The 22,531-nt window shown below is 38.6% G+C and overlaps 2 protein-coding genes across 13 annotated transcripts; one reads left to right on the forward strand and one right to left on the reverse strand.

The window, feature by feature from the left end:
- Nucleotides 1-762: 762 nt before the first annotated feature.
- On the reverse strand, nucleotides 763-4,962 carry LOC309659609 (uncharacterized protein; the record flags this gene model as incomplete). The annotated part of the gene is made up of 3 exons (XM_082459467.1): nucleotides 763-2,988; nucleotides 4,253-4,617; nucleotides 4,757-4,962. The coding sequence occupies 3 exons, from the start codon at nucleotides 4,960-4,962 to the stop codon at nucleotides 2,852-2,854; spliced, it is 708 nt and encodes a 235-aa protein (XP_082315593.1). The 3' UTR covers nucleotides 763-2,851.
- ZNF639 (zinc finger protein 639) lies at nucleotides 4,002-16,968 on the forward strand. 12 transcript variants are annotated; one of them, XM_082459003.1, is made up of 8 exons: nucleotides 4,004-4,316; nucleotides 4,683-4,785; nucleotides 5,102-5,188; nucleotides 8,038-8,110; nucleotides 8,747-8,815; nucleotides 9,916-10,026; nucleotides 14,839-14,973; nucleotides 15,120-16,968. In XM_082459003.1, exons 5-8 carry the CDS (start codon nucleotides 8,758-8,760, stop codon nucleotides 16,271-16,273), a joined length of 1,458 nt encoding a protein of 485 aa, XP_082315129.1. In that variant the 5' UTR covers nucleotides 4,004-4,316; nucleotides 4,683-4,785; nucleotides 5,102-5,188; nucleotides 8,038-8,110; nucleotides 8,747-8,757; the 3' UTR covers nucleotides 16,274-16,968. The 12 variants fall into 12 exon arrangements, with proteins under 12 accessions (XP_082315123.1, XP_082315129.1, XP_082315126.1 ...); XM_082459001.1 differs by lacking the exon at nucleotides 4,004-4,316 and adding an exon at nucleotides 4,375-4,547; XM_082459000.1 differs by lacking the exon at nucleotides 5,102-5,188.
- The last annotated feature ends 5,563 nt before the right edge of the window (nucleotides 16,969-22,531 follow it).

Consider the following 22,531-nt stretch of genomic DNA (forward strand, 5'->3'; position numbering starts at 1 on the left):
AATAAATAATTGAATTTAAAATCCAAAGACACACTAATGGAATATAGATTTTAATAGACTCTGTTCTTTAGCCTCACACCCTGGATGAAGGAATGTATAAATTTAGCCTTTGTCTTAGTCAGTGATGGAAAGTGATTTTTTTTAATCACAGTGGGGTTTTTTTTTTTTATGTTTCATTTATTTATTTATTTTATTTATTTTGGCTGCGCCGAGTAGCATGTGAGATGGTTCCCCCAACCTGGTCCTCCGCAGGTGAAAGCACCGAATCCTAACCACTAGGCCACCAGGGAACTCCCAGAGAGTGATTCTTCAATAACAAACAATCCCAAAAGCTTATCAATTTAACACAACAAAAGTGTTTCTTGCTCATGTCATGTCTGCTTTGTGTCCTGATAGCTCTCCAGACAGAGGAAGGGAGGGCTAGAGAAGCAAGCACCGGAATGAATTGCCTCCACCTAAGAGTGACACATAGCACTTCTATTGACATTTCAATGACCAAAGCAAGTCATGTGGCTCTACCCAACTTCAAACAGGACAGGGAGTAAAATCACCTGTATGGCTGAGAGTAGAGAGCACCAGAAACTGGATACTGTTTAACAGTAGTAAAGCCTACCACAGACCTAACCAGTCAATGAGTTTTCTTCCTAGGGATATCAAACATATGTATTTACTTCCTAGGGATATCAAATATACCTATTTACTTCCTAGGGATATCAAATATACCTATTTACTTCCCAGGGATATCAAATATACCTATTTACTTCCTAGGGATATCAAATATACCTATTTACTTCCTAGGGATATCAAATATACCTATTTACTTCCTAGGGATATCAAATATACCTATTTACTTCCTAGGGATATCAAATATACCTATTTATTTCTTTTCATCATCTATTAACCTCAGTTTCCCTTGACATGGTTTAGCCTTCAGATCCTCACAGGTATGAGTGTCTGAGTTCAAATTTATCAAATGGATACAACACTTGACCTTCCTTCCCAGATGCTATAAATAAAGTCAATACTCTAGAAAATGAAAAGTGTCACACAAACACTGTGGAAGGTATAATTAATATTCTAATAAATAAGTCTAGCGCTTCCCTGGTGGCGCAGTGGTTGAGAGTCTGCCTGCCGGTGCAGGGGACACAGGTTCGAGCCCTGGTCTGGGAGGATCCCACATGCCGCGGAGCGGCCAAGCCCGTGAGCCACAGCTGCTGAGCCTGCGCATCTGGAGCCTGTGCTCCGCAACGGGAGAGGCTGCGACGGTGAGAGGCCCGTGCACCGCGATGAAGAGTGGCCCCTGCTCGCCGCGGCTGGAGAAAGCCCTCGCACAGAAGCGAGGACCCAACACAGCCAAAAATAAATAAATAAAAATTTATTAAAAAAGAAGTCTAGTCTGATTTTATGCATCCATTCATTGATTCATCCAGTTAAAGAAACAATAAAGACTAATAGCAATTGAAAATTGAGCGCTGAGTGAAAAAGTTTTATTGCCAAGAAGAGAACTTGACCTAGTACAGAGTCTAGGTAGACTCCCAGAGATGAGGTTCAGAGAAGAAGAAATGGAGTAAGACTTTTAGAGCCAAAAGACTATCTCTGCCTACTTTAAGGAAGCAAAGTGAGTGGACTGACTGGCTGGCTAGATGTGGGCTTGCTGGTTTTGAATGCACTAGGCTGGCTGCTTGGAAGACCTCTGCCGTGTAAATGGCTCAGAATTACGGAGTCCAGTTTTCTCTGTTGGGAATGTGAGGTCCCTGATGCAAGACTACGGCATGCCGTTGCCTCATGTTTGAGTCAGGACTATGGCGCCCAGTTAGGTCTACACTAGTGTCATCAGGCTAGGTAACCTGGATAGAGTTTATCAATTCATTCAACAAGCTGAATCCCTAGACTCTTTACCTGCCCCATCCTCCTTAGACCAAGCTAGGCACCTGTCATGAGCTCCCATACACTCTTTACTTACCTTATATATGTTTAGTCATTACATTCCAGTGCTGTTTCATTGCCTATCTTCTCTACTATAAGGACCAGCATGGCAAGGAACATGTCCATCTTGCTCATACTGTACCCCCAGTACCGAATACAGTGCTGGACATAAGATAGATATGCAATGACTATTGTATTGAGGCTCTATGCCTGTGCTAAGCAGGGAGATGGAACAGACTGGAATATAATAAAACTAGAATTCAAAGTCTGTGGACAGACAATATGATAAACAGGGGTGGAGCCAAATTTTGTGAGAACAGAAGCTTATGCCAACTGAGGGCACCAATTTAAGAAAAATAACATTATAAATGCAAAATTAAGTACCTTATCCTAGAAGAGGTTCATGCACTTGCGGGGACTTGAAGCTTAAAGCTTCATTATCTCCACAGTAAATGCATCTTTGATGATAAGTGGACTAATGCACCAAATACTATAAAATCTCTGAAGAGTGATCAGAGATCTCCGCTAGGGGAAATCAAAGACTTCACAGAAGAGATAAATTGTGAGCTTGATCTTACAGACAGAAACAAAGGAAAGGAATTGCAGGTGGAAGAAACATACCGAAACACACAGATGAGAAAGAGCTGGAGCCTATCTGTGGAATAGTGAGAAGCATTGTACTATTTACCCAATGTCAGGTTGGGTGGGGAAAGCCTTAGGCTAGTGGTTCGCAAAGTGTGATCCTGGGACAGCAGCATCAGCATCACCTGATGCTTAACAAGCCAATAAAGAAATAACATACTCCAAACCGAAGATAGATTAATTACACTACCGTTCCAGGCAGACGGGAGGTGTAAGAAATAAAGTCCAAATTTAGTTGAGGTGTACCTTTTCTATAAGTTGGCTCTCAGAAGAGTCGTCTTAGTCAACAGAGAGCTGATGTCCAGCTGCCAGCGCAAATCAAAAGTTCCTCGCTGTCAGGGCACAACGCTAGTGGAATGAAGGCGCCGGCGCTGGCGGTCAAAATGATCTCCTTCCCGGGCCCGCTGCACGGTTTCACCACTGCTGGCAAAGAGAAGCCTTCAGAATGGTTCCATAACACCCCCTAGTGGCTTCCACCGCATCAGGTCAAGAAACAGCCCAACTACCCAAGAGGAGGGAATGAAACATACTGTCCTTTACAAATTTCACAAACCTGTGTCAATTCCCTATTCCGTGCCATAACTTACTATACTAGGATTAAAAGGTGCCTCTAAATCTCTTCATACTTTATTCAGGCCATGCCAGCATTCATAAATAGTCGTTTATTTGGGCTTAACACACACATAAAAGTTATGAAATCGTAAAAAATCGAGACACACACTAGTGTCTCTTTCAAATATGACTTTATCTCCTGGGAGATAGTTGAAGGGGTCAGAGTAAAGTCTATGATAACTATCCGGTGGTTGGTTGGTTGGTTAGTATGTGGTAAGCAAGAAAAGCACAGTAGACGTATGGATAAAAAGACAGATTGCAGTCCTGACTTTTAGAGTGACCTTGGGCACATCATGATCCATATGGGCTTCATCATCCATTTGGACCGGGTGCTGAGGCTACAAAAATGAATAAAACCTAGTCTCTAGACCCTCACAAGCTCACTTGACTAATTTGTAAACTGGGACTAACAACCTTAACTCTTTGTCAAAAAGATTAAACATGTGACCACACCCTGTTCACAAGTTTATTTACGCTTAATTTAATCCTCTCTACCTCTGCTCCTAGAAACTCAAGGTCGGAAAAGGAGTTAAATCATCTAATCCAATCCGCTATAATTTCACACTCATTCCACCAAGATTTTTTGAGTCAGGGAATCCGGCTAAAGCCTAACAATGATTCACGACCTTTTAAGAGCTTAACGCTCCTGCCCTGTGGACAGCTGCCCTTTTCGTCCCCAATAGGCTGCGGCCCCTCTTTGGGGTTTGAAACGCCACATGCCTTGCCTACCCCAAGCAAGACCATTCTGGCACGTCCCCAGGCGGAGCTTAGTGGGAAAAGGCCGCCTGGCGCGCGTCGCTTCTCCCACTTCTTCCGTGCGGGAGGGAGGGCCGGGGGCGGGCGGGGGAAAGTTCCCTCGGCAGCCTCGCCGGGAGCAATTCTAGAGGGTGGAATCGCCCGCTCGTTTCGGGAAGGGCGGTCCCCCGCCCGGAAGGGACCCGCCGCCGCGCGGAGGTGCCTGCCGGGGTGGGGGCGGGCCGCCGGGCCACCCCCGGCGCTTGAGGCCGGTGGTCCCTCCCAGGCTGGGTGTGCTGTGAGGCCAAGCCACCCGTTCCCCTGCCCCCACTCTCACCTAGTCCCCTCCCCGCCCTCTCGGCGGGCCCCTGAGGCGTGCGGCGCAGGCGCGGCGCGAAGCGGTGAGTGCGGCCGCCGAGCCTGGGCCGGGGGCCTGGCAGGCAGGGCATAGGGCGCGCGGGGAGGGAGTGGGGCTGGCCCGTCGGAGCCCCCGGGAGCGTGAGGGCTAGAGCGGCGCCGCCCGCCGCCGTGCGCCCGAGGGCAGGGCTGCGCGGCCCCTCCGAACGTGCTCGGGTGCCTCGTCCGCCGCCTCGGAGCTGCGCCTGGGCTGGCCGGGCGGGGCCCGAGGACTGGTGAGTGTGAGGGCGGAGCGGGCTGGGCGCTGCACTGCTGCAGGGGCCGCGGGCGTGCGGGCGCAGCTTCCTGCGGGAGAGGGCAGGGAAGACCGGATGGCGTCTTTTAAACTGAAATCCTGCCTTCGTTTTCAGGCAGGATGGCGCTCCCCTCCCCCATCCCGAAGGCAGTTCCATCCCCTGTGGAGGACGCTTCCACCCTGGCTCGCCTCGGCCCCCCGCTGTTTTTTTCCGAAAGGTGCCTCTGGGGTCGGGGCTTGGGAGTTTCCGCTAGTCGCCGGGCCCGGGTGGGGCCGGTGCGTGGCGCCGGGGTGGGGGCGGCTGGGTCCCGGTGGCTCCTGCGGGGCTCCTCCGGGCGTCTGGGCCCGGGACACCCGTCGGTGCCACGCTGGCCCTCAGACCCTGCGGGTGACATCTTGACCCTCCGGCGGCGCGTTCCTTGACCGCGCCTCTAGCCTCAACCTTCAAGCCTCGGTCCCGGCTGTAAGTCTCCAGCCAGTATAGCGTAAGCCACTTGTTAGGGTGCTTATAACTCCTTTCGGTCTTTTTTTCAGTACAACCAAGGGACACGAGTGATTTGAGGCAGTTTATCTCTTAGCAAAGAGATAAAGCAAAGACTGACACTAAATTGGACATACAGTGTGGGTTCTAGTTCAAGTTTTCCTGTGGCATTTTTGTGTTTCATTTCTTTTAAAATCTGGAAAATATATACTTGTTTCAAAATGAAGGTGGAAAAGAACGTGCTTTTAAAACTCTTTAGAAGAAAACTGTAGCTTTTTATTGTAAATGCTTGTCTTACGTTTATACCAATTAGAAAGAGAATATTTTACATTGCATGAAAGGCCTTAGAAAGGTTGAAACCTTTGATGTAAGTGCTGACTGCCTATTATCTGTAGTGTGTTTTGTACTTAGACGTTTTTATTGTTGAAAAAAAATGACAGGTGGAAAGATGCTGACGAGTGTCTTGTAAGTTGCTTTTTAAAAAAATATGTTTTGGATGGCGTGATTTTCTTTTTGTAAACGTAAAATATTTGTGAATACCTTAGCAGGAGAAAAATGTCTAGGTGTGTATGCACCAAAATGTTAACAGTGGTTTTTCTGGATGACTAGATTCTAAGTGATTCAATTCATTTTAATTTTTTTCTAATTTTGCTGCAGTGACGTATATTACATCTGTAGTTTGTTTTTAAGTGAGGAAGGGGAGTTGAGTTAAAAGGTGCATGTTCAGAATCTTCCCAATGAAAGGAGGACTGGTGAGCAAATGTGTATGTGACATACCTAAGTAAAAAAGCCAAACTTCTTCATCAGGGCAGTTATACATGCAAAAGACACTTAAAAACATTTGTTGAAATGAAGGATGGTTAGCATTTTTGGTCTTGAGTGGGCATTTTACCATCTTGGCTTAAAGGAGGTCTGGTGAGCATTTGGATATTGTTTCGCCCTAAGTAGGAGTCAAACAATTGCTGATCAAGGTAATCTTATTCCTTCCACCTGACAGTCTGAATCCAGGCCAGCTTGCAACATTAATTCTAATGCCATGCTTCGTTTCCTTTTCTTGCTTTTTTGAAAGAATTTGAAGTATTTAACATGCTCGGCTGACAGTGTTCAGTGTTCTATCTGATACTTGTAGAACATTTAGAACATGAAGTATAAAGGTTTTAGCTGTGTAAATTCTGGAAGTGTACAAAAGGTATTAGGAATAAGTCTTGAGATTTTAGTTTATTACATAAATATGAAAACAGCTTTTCTTTTTTTTCTTTTTTAATGCACTTGATGGGGGTGGGCTCAAGGAATGCTATTTGTGTTGTTAGGTGAGGCATTATATATATTGATACCATTTCTGTAAATCATGGTTGTCAGTTTCTTTGGGTGATTCCCTTCCCCTCCTCCCAGTTGGTGGCTGAGTAAGAACTGGAAGCAAGACGTAACTCTCTGGTAGCAGTGATTAGAAATGACGATTTACTCACACAGTTAGTTGTTCAAAACCCAGAAGTCAGAAGACATGCTTTTTCATCTCTGGTTCTGCTACTTTGTTGACTTGACTTTCCCTGAGTTTGTTTCCTCATCAGTAAAATTGGAGTGGATTTGACAGTAGCCCTTCTATGTACTTCACAGGATTGTTGTGAAGATCAAATAAAATAAGGAAAATTTGCAATAAACTCAACAGCACTATAAGTGTAGTATCACAGCACGTGTAGTGCTGATATACCCAGAACTTAGTGAAGCAGCAAAAACAGTATGTTCACCTCAAGTTCCTTACCACTAGAAATGAGATGGTCTTAGTAATGATGCCAAGTTCTACCTGCTATATAGTATATCACTGTGGTGATAAGAAAAGCAGTTTATAAGCTGGTAGAGAAGACTTCACAATGCATTTTTTTTCTTGACATTCCTTACTTTCCCACTGCTACAGTGGGAAGAACACTAATCTGAAATGGAGTAGGCAGTTCTGATTCTGACACTAATCTATTACTTGAATTGGGGTGATCACTTTATCTCCCTATTTGTTTCCACAACTAAAATAAAGGGATTGAAAGCATGGTCTTCAAAATCAGATCTTTGTTCAAATCCCAGCCCTGTCACTTATTAAGTATTCCACTGACTTAAATTTATGCCTCAGTTTCCTCATCAGTAACAAAGGGTAAAGAATAGCGATTTTGAGAGTGTTGTGGATTTTGCAAGTCATAGGGTTAAATAAAATAATGTACACAGCATGGTACATAATTGGTGCTCAAATGATTATTATTCTTTATTAAATAATCTATAAGGATTTAAACAGTTTAAAGTCTAATTTGGAGTTGGCCTGCATTATATTGGCTTTCACTGTGGCTGAATAAATTAATGAGATTTATATTCCTATTTTGGTGTTAAGATACAACTATAGCTTTAGAAGGTAAATTCATTTCAACAAAATGTGACACATATTTACATATAGTCACATATTTATGGATTTATACAAGTTTTAGTACTTAATACAGTATGTTCAAAAGAATATTGTACTTGAGTTAATTCTGTATAGCTTTCTAGTTGACTAAGATCTGGTACCATTGTATTCTTTTTTTTTTTTTTAACTAATTTTATTTATTTATTTATTTAGGCTGCGTTTGGTCTTTGCTGTTGCACACAGGCTTTCTCTAGTTGCAGCGAGCGGGGGCTACTCTTCGTTGCAGTGTGCGGGCTTCTCACTGCAGTGGCTTCTCTTGTTGTGGAGCATGGGCTCTAGGCGCACAGGCTTCAGTCGTTGTGGCACGCTGGCTCAGTAGTTGTGGCTCAAGGGCTCTAAGCGCAGGCTCAGTAGTTGTGGCACATGGGCTTAGTCGCTCCACAGCATGTGGGATCTTCCCGGACCTGGGCTCAAACCCATGTGCCCTGCATTGGCAGGCAGATTCTTAACCACTGCGCCACCAGGGAAGTCCACCATTGTATTCTTGAGTCTCAGAAATGAACTACATTTTTGCTCTTATGACTTTTGTCATGTTTTTTTCTACAGGCATTTTTTTTACCATCTGTGAAAACTTCCTGTAATTCATTTTTCCTCACTCCAGTATTAAGAATTATATCAAGTAAGTGGGATGTAGTAAAACTAATTAGTCAATTCTATAACAGTCTGTTGGAATTTAATCATTCAGTGGCTGCCATACTCTTTTGTTCTCGACAGAATGTTGAATGTGACCTCATAAGTCAGAAAAGGATTTTTTTCTTGAAAATTATATTCTGAGCTTCTATACAATGAGTTTTGTGTTTTTTTGGTTTTTTTCCTGAAGCCAGGGCATCAATACAGATTTGTGACAGTATTTTTTTGAGGGAATGTATCTACCTGTGGCTTCAAAACTGTGTCAAAATATTCCCAACTGTAAGAAATGTACCTGTAAAACTCTTAATTTGGTGCCATAGGCACAATTTGTCTTCTATAAAAAATAATTTAAGCATAAGGCTTATGTTATTATCCAGTTTTTACAATTGCATCCATATTTGAAAAGGAGTTCTCGACCTCAGTAAGAAAGAAAACAGAACTTGGTGTCCTGCATTTAAACTTGATCAGAAAAATAAATCCAAAATGTAAGCAGAAGGATTGTTTAACATTTCTCTTATGAAGTGGATTTTCATACTTCCTATTGCCAATAAATTATTTGGTTAGAAGAAAATTTTACAACAATATTAACAGTTGTGATATATTTGTTAAATTTTTCCATTTTTAGATTAAAAAGATATGAATGAATATCCTAAAAAAAGAAAAAGGAAGACTTTACACCCTTCTCGTTATTCAGGTCAGTGTGTGATTAAATTATTTAAAAGTTAGGCCGTGTATTCCCATGCAGTTGTGTTTCCATCATTTTCTCATAAATGATCTGATAAGAGTTAAATATCTGGGTCAACTTTTAGGTAAGAGTAAACTTTAAATAAATTGTCTGAAAATATATTTCTCAATGTCTGCCATGTGCTAGGCACACATCAGAACTTTGCAGACATTGTTTAATCCTCACAACTTCGTGGTTTATAGATATTTAAAATTAGGTATCTGAGGTTACATACTTATACAGCATAATTGATATTTGCCTGTGTGATTCCCAAGCTTGTGCTTAAGGCACAGCAATAATCTTGGTGGAAGATATTTTGCATCATTGGGAAAATACTTTATCTTGTACATTATTTTCAGAAATATGAATTTCATTTTGATTGTGTAATTTTATATCCTTTCTTTGAGGTTGGCTCTGCTGTCTTAGCAAATAAGATGTCTTTGGCCATCTGTAACAAATGCAACCCACATGCATATACTTGGGGCAGTCTCAGGTATACCTGTTAACCAACCCAACTTACACATTTTTCATATCTGAGGAAATTAAGCCTGGTTTACTGCTTACTGGCACTTCCCAGGCAAGAGTTGAAATGACTGTATTCAGGGCCCTAACTGGTCCTCAAACTTTCTCCTATGTGTTATGCTTTTCCTACAGTACATGGCAGATCTTCTTGGTAGTTAATTCAATGTTTTTTTTGGTTTGTTATTTTTGGGATTTTTTTTTGTAATTTTTTTTGTTTGTTTTGTTTTTTGGGGTTTTTTTGGGTTTTTTTTTTTTTTTTTTTTTTGCAATTAACACGTATATTGCATATTTATATTTTGTGGGATTCTGACCAAGGCAAATGTATCTTTGTGTTCTTCAAAGTATATATTTTAAATTGTATAATTTATGGTTCTTTCAAAGCTCAAAGTCAGTGTCAGATCTGAATTATAAAAGCCTTGAGAATTGAGGGAAATGTTAATACTTTGTTACAAATACTATGAAATTTTATATATGTTGGATAAAGAGATGGGTGTCATTAAATGTATATATGTTCAGTATGCTTGAAATTTTTAAAATTTTGTTTTCAGATTCCTCTGGAATAAGCAGAATTGCAGATGGATTCAATGGCATTTTTTCTGATCATTGTTACAGTGTTTGTTCTATGAGACAACCAGACTTAAAATATTTTGACAACAAAGGTATATCTAAATTTTCCAAAATATTTTTCATTAAGTTGCTTTTATAATTTTTCATTTCTTTTTTGAAAATGTGGGTGAAAGTGATGATTTCAAAATGGGCAAGTGTTTAAACTTAAGAAGACAAAAGAGTTTTGTGTAAGAAAGTGAATTTTAATTTTTAACATTATTTCAGAGATATAAATCAAAAACAGGTCCTCCTAAATCAATTTTAATCAGCTAGGAATCAGTGGCAAAGCAGGAATGACCCAGAGTTTGGACCATTTATGATGAAAGGTGAAGAATACTGTTACACACAGTTCTTCCACTCAGCTATACCTTTCAGTCTGGAGAGCTAATGGAAGGAAAGAACAGAGGGTGAAGGATTTGGTCATTTTCAATCTTGTATCTTCTATTGACTCCTCTTTTCTAGAGCATTAGATGAATAGTAACTTGCATTTGCTCTCTTCTTCCTCTGAAATAATCAAAACCCCCAGTTCCCGTGAGCTCCTATTATAGGCACAGAAACATAAATTATTTAAAGAACATGCAGAGATTTCCCTGGTGCTCTAGTGGTTAAGACTCCGTGCTCCCAGTGCAGGGGGCCCGGGTTCAATCCCTGGTCAGGAAACTAGATCCCACATGCTACAACTAAGAGGCTGCATGCTGCAACTAAAAGATCCCACGTACTGCAACTAAGACCCAGTGCAGCCAAATAAATAAATAAATAAATACTTTTTAAAAATAAATTTTAAAAAAAGAACATGCAGAGTCAGAGACATCAGTATGAACTCATGTTTGGCTTAATATACACACAAATGGTTACATACAGAAACATTTATGGGTATATCTATATATACATGGTAGTGTACATGCACATATTTTTTGCTTTGTTAGCTGAGGGGGCCTAACAGAAATGACAGCCCAGTAACAATGAGCACATCCAGTGCCCAGATCTTGGTTTCTAATACCATTTTCCAATAAAAGGAACGAGGGCTTCTTGGAGAAATGGCTGATTTAAGGGAGAGGAAACAAATCTGTACAGAAGAATTCCAAATTATTTATGTAGATACTCCTCACTCAAGGAGGTGGAGCATAACTTTCCACTCCTTAAGTATGGACTGCACTTAGTGACTTAATTCCAAGCATAGAGTATGGAAAGTAAAAAAGTGACTTTACAGTGGAGAAACCTGATAAATACCCCAGTTATCAAGTTCAACGTCAGCAGTGATAAACCACGTTAACAGTATGTACTCTTGATATGATGCGATAAAAATTATAGTTTGCCTCTGTGTTTCCTTCCCAATGATCCATAATCACAGTCTAATCATGAAAAAAAAACAAAGTTCATTAGTGGGACATCCTGCAAAATACCTTACCAGTCTCCTCAAAATTGTCATGGTCTTCGAAAACAAGGGAAGTCTGAGAAACTACCACAGTTAACAGTAGCGTAGAGACATGACAACTAAATGGTATGTATCCTGGTTGGGAGCCTGGAACAGAAAAAGGAGGTTATGTAAAAACCAAGGATATCTGGATGAAGTATGGACTTTAGTTAATAACAACTTACCAGTATTGGTCATTAATTGTAACAAATGTTAATGTAAGATGTTAATAGTGGAGAAACTGAATGCAGGATATATGGGAATTCTCTGTACTGTCTTTTTTTTTTTTTCTGTAAATCTGAAACTTCTAAAACATAAAGTCTGTTTAAGAAAGACCTGATGTTGAAGTGCAGTTTTCTCTATTGACTGGCATTTCAGCTTGTCCATGTTAACTTTAAAACATTGGGGCGTTAACAAATTGAAAGAGAAAAATCATATCATCATCTCAATAGATGCAGAGAAAGCTTTCGACAAAATTCAACACCCATGTATGATAAAAACCCTCCAGAAAGTAGGCATAGAGGGAACTTTCCTCAACATAATAAAGGCCATATATGACAAACCCACAGCCAACATCGTCCTCAATGGTGAAAAACTGAAACCATTTCCACTAAGATCAGGAACAAGACAAGGCTGCCCACTCTCACCACTATTATTCAACATAGTTTTGGAAGTTTTAGCCACAGCAATCAGAGAAGAAAAAGAAATAAAAGGAATCCAAATCGGAAAAAAAGAAGTAAAGCTGTCACTGTTTGCAGATGACATACTATACATAGAGAATCCTAAAGATGCTACCAGAAAACTGCTAGAGCTAATCAATGAATTTGGTGAAGTAGCAGGATACAAAATTAATGCACAGAAATCTCTTGCATTCCTATACACTAATGATGAAAAATCTGAAAGTGAAATTAAGAAAACACTTCCATTTACCATTACAACAAATAGAATAAAATACCTAGGAATAAACCTACCTAAGGAGACAAAAGACCTGTATGCAGAAAATTATAAGACACTGATGAAAGAAATTAAAGATGATACAAATAGGTGGAGAGAGATACCATATTCTTGGATTGGAAGAATCAACATTGTGAAAATGACTCTACTACCCAAAGCAATCTACAGATTCAATGCAATCCCTATCAAACTACCAATGGCATTTTTCACAGAACTAGAACAAAAAAGTTCACAATTTGTATGGAAACACAAAAGACCCTGAATAGCCAAAGCAATCTTGAGAAAGAAAAACAGAGCTGGAGGAATCAGGCTCCCAGACTTCAGACTATACTACCAAGCTACAGTAATCAAGACAGTATGGTACACAAAACAGAAATATAGATCAATGGAACAGGATAGAAAGCCCAGAGATAAACCCATGCACATATGGTCACCGTATCTTTGATAAAGGAGGCAAGAATACACAATGGAGAAAAGACAGCCTCTTCAATAAGTGGTGCTGGGAAAACTGGACAGCTACATGTAAGAGAATGAAATTAGAACACTCCCTAACACCATACACAAAAATAAACTCAAAATGGATTAAAGACCTAAATGTAAGGCCAGACACTGTCAAACTCTTAGAGGAAAACATAGGCAGAACACTATGACATAAATCACAGCAAGATCCTTTTTGACCCACCTCCTAGAGAAATGGAAATAAAAACAAAAATAAACAAATGAGACCTAATAAAACTTAAAAGTTTTTGCACAGCAATGGAAACCATAAACAAGCTGAAAAGACAACCCTCAGAATGGGAGAAAATATTTGCAAATGAAACAACTGACAAAGGATTAATCTCCAAAATTTAAAAGCAGCTCATGCAGCTCAATATCAAAAAAAAACCCAATCCAAAAATGGGCAGAAGACCTAAATAGACATTTCTCCAAAGAAGATATACAGATTGCCAACAAACACATGAAAGAATGTTCAACATCATTAATCATTAGAGAAATGCAAATCAAAACTACAATGTGATATCATCTCACACCGGTCAGAATGGCCATCATCAAAAAATGTACAAACAATAAATGCTGGAGAGGATGTGGAGGAAAGGGAACCCTCTTGCACTGTTGGTGGGAATGTAAATTGATACAAGCACTATGGAGAACAGTATGGAGGTTCCTTAAAAAACTAAAAATAGAAGTATCATACAACCCAGCAGTCCCACTACTGGGCATATACCCTGAGAAAACCATAATTCAAAAAGAGTCACGGGGCTTCCCTGGTGGCACAGTGGTTGAGAATCTGCCTGCCAATGCAGGGAACACGGGTTTGAGCCCTGGTCTGGGAAGATCCCACATGCCGCGGAGCAGCTGGGTCCGTGAGCCACAACTACTGAGCCTGCGCGTCTGGAGCCTGTGCTCCACAACAGGAGAGGCCGCGATAGTGAGAGGCCCGCGCACTGCGATGAAGAGTGGCCCCCGCTTGCCGCAACTAGAGAAAGCCCTCGCACAGAAACGAAAACCCAACACAGCCATAAACAAATAAATAAATAAATAAAATTTAAAAAAAAAAGAGTCATGTACCAAAATGTTCATTGCAGCTCTATTTACAATAGCCAGGACATGGAAGCAACCTAAGTGTCCATCGACAGATGAATGGATAAAGAAGATGCAGCACATACATACAATGAAATATTACTCAGCCATAAAAAGAAACGAAGTTGAGTTATTTGTAGTGAGGTGGATGGACCAAGAGTCTGTAATACACAGTGAAGTAAGTCAGAAAGAGAAAAATGAAACCGTATGCTAACAGATATATATGGAATCTAAAAAGAAAAAAAAAATGGTCATGAAGAACCTAGGGGCAAGATGGGAATAAAGACACAGACCTACTAGAGAATGGACTTGAGGATATGGGGAAGGGGAAGCTGTGACAAAGAGAGTGGCATGGACATATATACACTACCAAATGTAAAATATATAGCTAGTGGGAAGCAGCTGCATAGCACAGGGAGATCAGCTCGGTGCTTTGTGACCACCTAGAGGGGTGGGATAGGGAGGGTGGGAGGGAGGGAGGCGCAAGAGGGAAGAGATATGGGAACATATGTATATGTATAACTGATTCACTTTGTTATAAAGCAGAAACTAACACACCATTGTAAAGCAATTGTACTCCAATAAAAATGTTAAAAAATAAATAAATAAAACATTGGGGCTGAGCTGAGGGAATAAAGACTGACTCAAACTCAGTAATTTCAAGTTAAAATTCCCAAGTAACTTTAAAAAGTGTATTCTAGTCCAAATAGGGTATGGAAGCAAAAGTAGTTGCTTGTTAGGACAGATTTTCTATGTATCTGTGGTACACAGATAACAAAGCTTTTCATAGCTAAATCTAGGTCCTTAGTTCTGTTGGAATTCTAAATTATATTTTAAAACATTGGTACTTTGTTTTATAATAATGTTTAATGCTTTGATATAAATAATAAATATTTTTCCAAATCCCTTTTCACAGATGATGATTCTGATACAGAGACATCAAATGACTTGCCAAAATTTACAGATGGAATCAAGGCCAGAAACAGAAATCAAAACTACCTGGTTCCCAGTCCTGTACTTAGAATTCTAGACCACACTGCCTTTTCTACAGGTAAGGGAAAGTAATTAATAGAATTTGCACATTTTATATAGATCAGTGAAAAAATAATAAGTAAAATAAATTTGTTTTTGCCAATGACTTATTTAGTAGGTCTTATTTAGTAATAATAATAATAATAGGCTTGTTTTACTTTTTAGAAAAATCTACTGATATTGAAATTTGTGATGAAGAGTGCGACTCCCCTGAATCAGTCAACCAGCAAACTCAAGAGGAGAGCCCTATAGAAGTTCACACTGCTGAAGATGTTCCAATTGCTGCGGAAGTGCATGCAATTTCTGAAGATTATGATATAGAGACAGAAAACAATTCCTCTGAGAGTCTCCAAGACCAAACTGATGAAGAGCCACCAGCTAAACTTTGCAAAATTCTTGACAAGAGCCAAGCTTTTAATGTGACTGCCCAGCAGAAATGGCCTTTACTGAGAGCTAATAGCAGTGGCCTCTATAAATGTGAACTTTGTGAGTTCAACAGCAAATATTTTTCTGATTTAAAGCAGCATATGATCTTGAAGCATAAGCGTACTGATTCAAATGTCTGTCGAGTATGCAAAGAAAGTTTCTCTACCAACATGCTCCTGATCGAACATGCCAAACTGCATGAGGAGGATCCCTACATTTGTAAATACTGTGATTATAAGACAGTAATTTTTGAGAACCTCAGCCAGCACATTGCAGACACCCATTTTAGTGATCACCTTTATTGGTGTGAGCAGTGTGACGTACAGTTCTCCTCAAGCAGTGAACTCTACCTACATTTCCAGGAGCACAGCTGTGATGAACAGTACTTGTGTCAGTTCTGTGAACATGAAACGAATGATCCAGAAGACTTGCATAGCCATGTGGTAAATGAGCATGCATGTAAATTAATAGAGTTAAGTGATAAGTATAACAATGGAGAACATGGACAGTACAGCCTCTTAAGCAAAATTACATTTGACAAATGTAAAAACTTCTTTGTATGTCAAGTATGTGGGTTTCGGAGTAGACTTCATACAAATGTTAACAGGCATGTTGCTATTGAACATACTAAAATTTTTCCTCATGTTTGTGATGACTGTGGGAAAGGCTTTTCAAGTATGCTAGAATATTGCAAACATTTAAATTCACATTTATCTGAAGGGATTTATTTATGTCAATATTGTGAATATTCAACAGGACAGATTGAAGATCTTAAAATTCATCTAGATTTCAAGCATTCGGCTGATTTACCTCATAAATGTAGTGATTGCTTAATGAGGTTTGGAAATGAAAGGGAATTAATAAGTCACCTTCCGGTCCATGAGACAACTTGATTGTTCTCTTTAATTTCCATAATGTTGATGTAAAATAATAAATTTGACTTTTTTGCAGATGTTAAAATGGATGATTTTAAACTCAACTTATGAGAACTGTTTTTAACAAGATCTTTTTAAATTTTTTTTCTTGGCATTGCTATCTTTTTCAGTATATAATTGTATCCTAAATGTGGTATTTTCAATGTATTGTAGTTGGTAGTTTTAACCACTTTTGGTGACTATCATGTTTCTTGCATGTTCTCTGATTTCATAAATTGATAAGAAACAGATGTACTGAAGAAATTAGACTATAGTTTTCCTTCCGTAAACATAGGTGCTGTAAACTTTTTCTTCTTTAAACTCAAAAAAACAAAATCAGTTTTTCATGTATGAAGTCATTGAAGTACTGTACTATCAGAACTAAAGTGCAACATAATACGCACTTAAGTCCACTGATACTCCCATTAATAAGATCCAGACCCTCCTTTTGCATTCCCCAACAATTATTATCCCCAAGACAATCAATGAACTCCCCATCTGTGTGATTCTTTCAGTGACACTAGGAGGCCAGTGTTATGGTAAGGAGAGATATGGTTTTCTTGGCAGTCTTTTTTTAATTCTTATTCTACTTTAACCCCATCTATGTGCTAAATAATTTTAAAGGGGGAGGAACTGGTAAGGGGTTCGACAATAAAGTAACATTTCATAACTCATTTATAAATGAATAAACAAGTTATAATCTGTTCACATTTCATTTTCAGTTATGCAACTGCAAAGTCATGCCTGAACTTATGATATCAAATCATTTTCTGAGAAAACCCACTGAAGTATTAAAATAGAAATAGGAAGATGTGGGAGATAGGGGTTGCTGTATGAAAATGTATAGATTACTTACGATAGTGGTAAATCAATCTTCTATATTAGTTTCCTGTGGCTACCATAACAAATTTTCACAAACTGAGTAGCTTAAACAATAGAAATTTATTACCTCACAGTTCTAGAGGCTAGAAATTCAAAATTGAAATATTAGCATAGTTGATTGCTTCTGAGAGCTGTGAGAGAAGGATCTCTTCCCCACTACTCTCCTTGGCTTGTACGTGGCTGTCTTCATGTTCACATGGTCTTCTCCCTGAGTGCAAGTCTGTTTCCAACTTTGCCCCTTTTACAAGGAACCAACCAGTCATTGGATTAGGGCCCACCCTGATAACCTCATTTTAACTTGATAAAGACACTATACCCAAATAAGTTCATATTTTGATGTACTGGGGCCCAGGACTTCAACATATGAACTGAGGTGAGTGAGGGAGAGGCACAACAACTACAGTTCAGTAACAGCTTTTTATAGTATCAAGGAGATAGCATTTTGTGCATCATTGACCTCAAATATAATAAACACTGCTGCTGACAAACTATATTGTCATTCAGAAATACTGATAGAGTTGAAAAGACTGATTTATGACCCACAGTGTTTTTTTTTACTTCAAGACCCATGGGAGTTCAGTCTGTTTTGAGAATGGTGGCAGCAACAAGTTTTTCAAAACCAATCATTTTTATTTCCACCATGTTGTTATATGTGCATACCTGTATTCCTAGAAACTACCATTCCATCTGCTTATCACATTCTGGGTAGAGCTGTCTGATGTAAATGTTTCTTAGAAGATTTAAAATTATAATGAAATTGGAAGAAAACATTAGAAACCATCTGGTCTACACCCTCTAGTTTTCTTAAGTTTCTTATAGAAACAGAAACTTAGGTTATTATTAGGCCAGGGTCCCAAAACCAGTTATAGCAGACAGGAGTGGAATCCAAGTTATTTGGCTTCCAGTGTAGTTATGTTTCCATTACACCATGTTACATAAAAATCTAAGGTTTGTCCTTGGGATGTTTTTCATAACTATGTAACCTAGCCATTCAACTACTTTATTGGTAATTCTGTCTTTATACTTTTTTAATATACATCCAGCTTCAGGAATTTGATTTTCAGAAAAACAAGCCTTAAATAAGTAATGCCTGGGTTTTTTTTTAATTGTGTATTTTACAGCTTTACTTTTGATCAGGTGTTAGTAATCAAATTAGAGATTGTAATGCAACTACTCCAGAGGTATTAAATCCAAGTTTTAGAACCATATAATTTAGGGCTTTTTTGCTGAATCTGCAGCTTGAGGCCACATCTCACTGACAGTTTGTCCAATAAAACCTTTTTGCTTTGACTCAGCTTTCAAATAAGCCTATGGGTGTCCATAAATTGCTGAGGTAGCAAGTCTATATTTTTAGCTAAATGAACTTCTTTGGAAAAACAAACCTACCTAAAAAGAAAATTTTCTAATTGCTTCTAGATTTTTTCTGCGCAAAGACAGACATTTCCACTGTACTCTTTTGTGACTCGAGCATACATAACAGATGGTGATGTTTATTAGCACTACAATAGAATTCTTGGCAGTAGTGAACAATAGTGATGGATCTCTTTTTTTAATCTTCACTTTGCAGTTCATGTTATTTGAAAATGATTGTGTGGTACTCAAAAGCTTGTAAATTTGTAAATTTCCTGCTCGTGAATTTGCCAGTTTTACCATTTTAAATCACCTTTCTTATTCCTCTGAGTGTGTATCATCACATATTAACCAGTTTCTCTGTTTCACAGGGTCTGTAGCCTGTTAGGTGATTGCTGAATTATTGGCAGGTGTAGCCAGTAGTGTTTCGTTTTTCCCCAATAAACTAACACTATTCCTAGTCTTTAAATCTGATTTTCAAAGCATTGAATTACTTAATTCCTGGCAATTTACAGTTAATCTTACTCAGCTTGTTTTCCCAGTCTTACCTTTTGCAAGCTGGTTAATATATTCCCCAAACTACTGTGATTAATTTTTGATGGAATTTTCATGACTTTAAAGCACTGTAAGTGACATAAATTTGAAAAAGCTAATAAAAATCAAATAGCCATGGGAATTCCCTGGCGGTCCAATCGTTAAGACTCCATGCTTCCACGGCAGGGGGCATGAGTGAGATCCCTGGTCTGGGAACAAAGACGCCCCAAGACGTGCGGCACAGCCAAAAGAAAAAAAATAAATATCAAATAGCCACAATCCTCTTGAGAAGCAGATTGACTTAAAAAAATCAATACTTTTTATTTAATTGAAAATAAATAGTTTAACTAACTGTAAATCCCAACAGAGAAGCAAATCTGGCTAGTCAGTTTTACCCTACAATTTAACAGTCTCATTCCTATAAATTAAAAATGAACTTTTGAATATATATTCCTTTGTAACTCAAGTTCTGATGACTGAAGATAGAGTATCTACAAGAATTATTCATGGCATTGAGTTTATGGATTTACAAATATATTGGTTTAGCTTTCCATAAATTAAGCTCTTAAGACAACAGTCAAATCTAAGAGGAAGAAATGTGCATGTACATTTATGGTGTAAAATATAAATTCACAAAGCTAAAAGTTGTCACATGTAATTTACATGTTTATTACATGAAGTTATATGCTCAATTTGTACGTTTAAAAAACTAAAAATATTAATAGTCTATTAGTTGCTTGGAGTCTACTTCATACTAGTGATTTGAAAAATAATTTTCTATATAAAGATTTTTCCATATTAAAGCATCACCACAACTTCCTTATTAAGTTCATTCTCCTTGGTAACCTTGGTATTAAACTGGTAACTACCTGAACCCAAAATAAATCACATTTATGAAAAGTAATTTCTTCATTGTAGGAAGAAACAATTTTCTCACATTGCTTAATAGGAATATTGTGTCATCTACTAGTCTTAATCCCACACTTTAAAAGGGATGACTATTTAGATACTTTTTTAGGGTAATTTTTGTTGTCAAAACCTTTAAGTTTGTTGTTGTTTATTTTGAGTTTTAAATAGGCAAACGAATATAACCTGGATAATTTTTTGCTTGCTAAAAATATTGAGCTGAATGAATTACACATTGAAAAATTTAATGAAAAGTATGTTTTGAATAAAAACTCAATGTTTTCTAGTTTTTAAATATCTTATCCAGATAGTGTCCACTACTGAAAAACATTACAGTTGAAATCATTGACACTTCTGCCCTTATTCTTCAGAATAAACTGAGATTAGGAATTGGAATCATACCAAAGTAACACAGAAATGGAATTTCTGGTGGGTAGTGGGTTTTTTTTGTTTGTTTGTTTTTGTTTTTGTTTTGTTTAAAGATTGATTGATTGATTGATTGCTATGTTGGGTCTTCTTTTCTGTGCTAGGGCTTTCTCTAGTTGCGGCAATCGGGGGCCAGTCTTCATCGCGGTGCGCGGGCCTCTCACTATCGCGGCCTCTCTTGTTGCGGAGCACAGGCTCCAGACGCGCAGGCTCAGTAGTTGTGGCTCACGGGCCTAGCCGCTCCGCGGCATGTGGGATCTTTCCAGATCACGGTGTGAACCCGTGTCCCCTGCATTGGCAGGCAGATTCTCAACCACTGCGCCACCAGGGAAGCCCCTTTTTGTTTGTTTTTTGATCCTCTGCCTAAAGACCATTTACCGTGACGTTTTGGATTTTAGTTGGCTGAAATCTGAGATTATTGAATTCTCTTTTCTTGCCTACCCTGCACGTTTTATTTAGGGTTACCACTTCTCTGCTATAGCATTATGTTTTTTAAAAAAACGTTGCTCGAACTATATTCTATGACTGATTACCCTCCTCTGTGCAACTCTTCCTCACCTCATTTGGATTTTCAGAAAGTCTCAAAAGATTAAAATTTTCCCAATTAGCAAGGTGAGAGTGGATTTGTTTTCTTTAATTCTTCCTTCTCTGTATTCTCCAAACTGTGTTTAAAATAACTTAATCCTTTCATACCATATACCCACCACATCACTCGCTTCTATACCCTGTAAATATTTTATAAATTCCTGTCTAACAGCAGTGCTGAATTTAGAAATTTTAATGTGTCTATTTTGGATTTTTAAAAAGCAGAATATCATGGCACTTTTTGGGGGGGGGTGGGCGGGCAGGGAGGAGGCTGCACAGCTCTTGCAGAATCTTAGTTCCCCAACCAGGGATGGAGCACAGGCCACGGAGTAAAAGCACCAAGTCCTAACCACTGGACCACCAGGAAATTCCCTCATGGCACTTCTTTCTTTATGGTTACAAGATTACGGTTAAGTGCCTTGTGGCACTGATCCAGTGTTCTTTAGTGAACAACTAAATTGCTGAAGTAGAGAAACTAACACAAAATGACAGAATGTTAGTTTAAGAGGAACCTCAAATCATCTAATCCAGACTCATAAAGCGCACAACATATAAAAATAATTATATATAGTACATAGTTTTATTTTCATGGTTGTAAATTTTATGTTGTAAGATGTAACATCAAATCTGATTCATGAATATTTTTACTTAGGACAGAACTTTTTTTTTTTTAAAGCAAACAGTTAAGGAAAAACATGAAGTAAATAATAATACATGGACATGGAAAAAATTGAGCAGGTGAAACATGAATGACTGAAGTTTGAGAATACAAAATTCTGATCTAAATTTCTTGTTTATAGCTTAGAAAAATGGTTCTCTAACATCATTAGACAAATGCTGTTTAAGCTAGAATAAACAGGACTTTATAACTCTCTACCACTCTTCAAAGAATTTTCTATAGAAAAAGTGAAAATGTGTCCTATTTTTTCCATGGAATGTCATACCAGACAATTGAGAGAAAATAATGTAATAGAGAGTACTGGACCATGGCATGTGACTTTGTTTTCTAGTCCCTGTTTGCTAACCATAAATTGTGTGACTAACCAAGGACAATGGATGTAATGTTACCAAATTTTTCTTGCAGCTCCTTAAAAACTTCTACTTCACTACTAGTCAGTTTAATAAACAGCTATGGAATATCTCCTATCAAGCCATATGCACAGGGATACACAGATAAACTATGGTTCTTGTCCCAAAGAAATTTACCATATAGGGCAGGAAACTCTTCTCTGTCACCTTTCTGAACTCGAATTCAGTTAAATATCAGGCTGAGTACCTTCTGTGTTTCTAAGTATTCACTTTGTAGATAAGGCTACCATAAACATTCTTGTATGTTTTAAGGTGTTTTGGGGTTTTGTTCTCTTTTTTCTGAGGCGGGGGTGGGCTTTGTGTATATATTTTTTTGTATGCTTGTGATTAAATACCTCCAAAATATTATCCAGAATGGCTCAAGTTTACACGCCCATCAGCTGATCATGTTTCCCTACATCCTTATCGACAGTTTTATACAACTTTTTAATTTTGGTAAATCTGAGGGGCATAAAGTAGTATGTT

Source organism: Balaenoptera physalus, assembly GCF_965194825.1.
Source record: "Balaenoptera physalus genome assembly, chromosome: 4".
NCBI lineage: Eukaryota > Metazoa > Chordata > Mammalia > Artiodactyla > Balaenopteridae > Balaenoptera > Balaenoptera physalus.

Bases quoted from the DNA above. Each gene is read 5' to 3' on its own strand.
- ZNF639 (XM_082458997.1), top strand. From the start codon at position 8,758: ATGAATGAATATCCTAAAAAAAGAAAAAGGAAGACTTTACACCCTTCT. The intron at 10,027-14,838 runs GTATATCTAAAT...CCCTTTTCACAG, and splicing joins AAAATATTTTGACAACAAAG to ATGATGATTCTGATACAGAG. The intron at 14,974-15,119 runs GTAAGGGAAAGT...TTTACTTTTTAG, and splicing joins CCACACTGCCTTTTCTACAG to AAAAATCTACTGATATTGAA.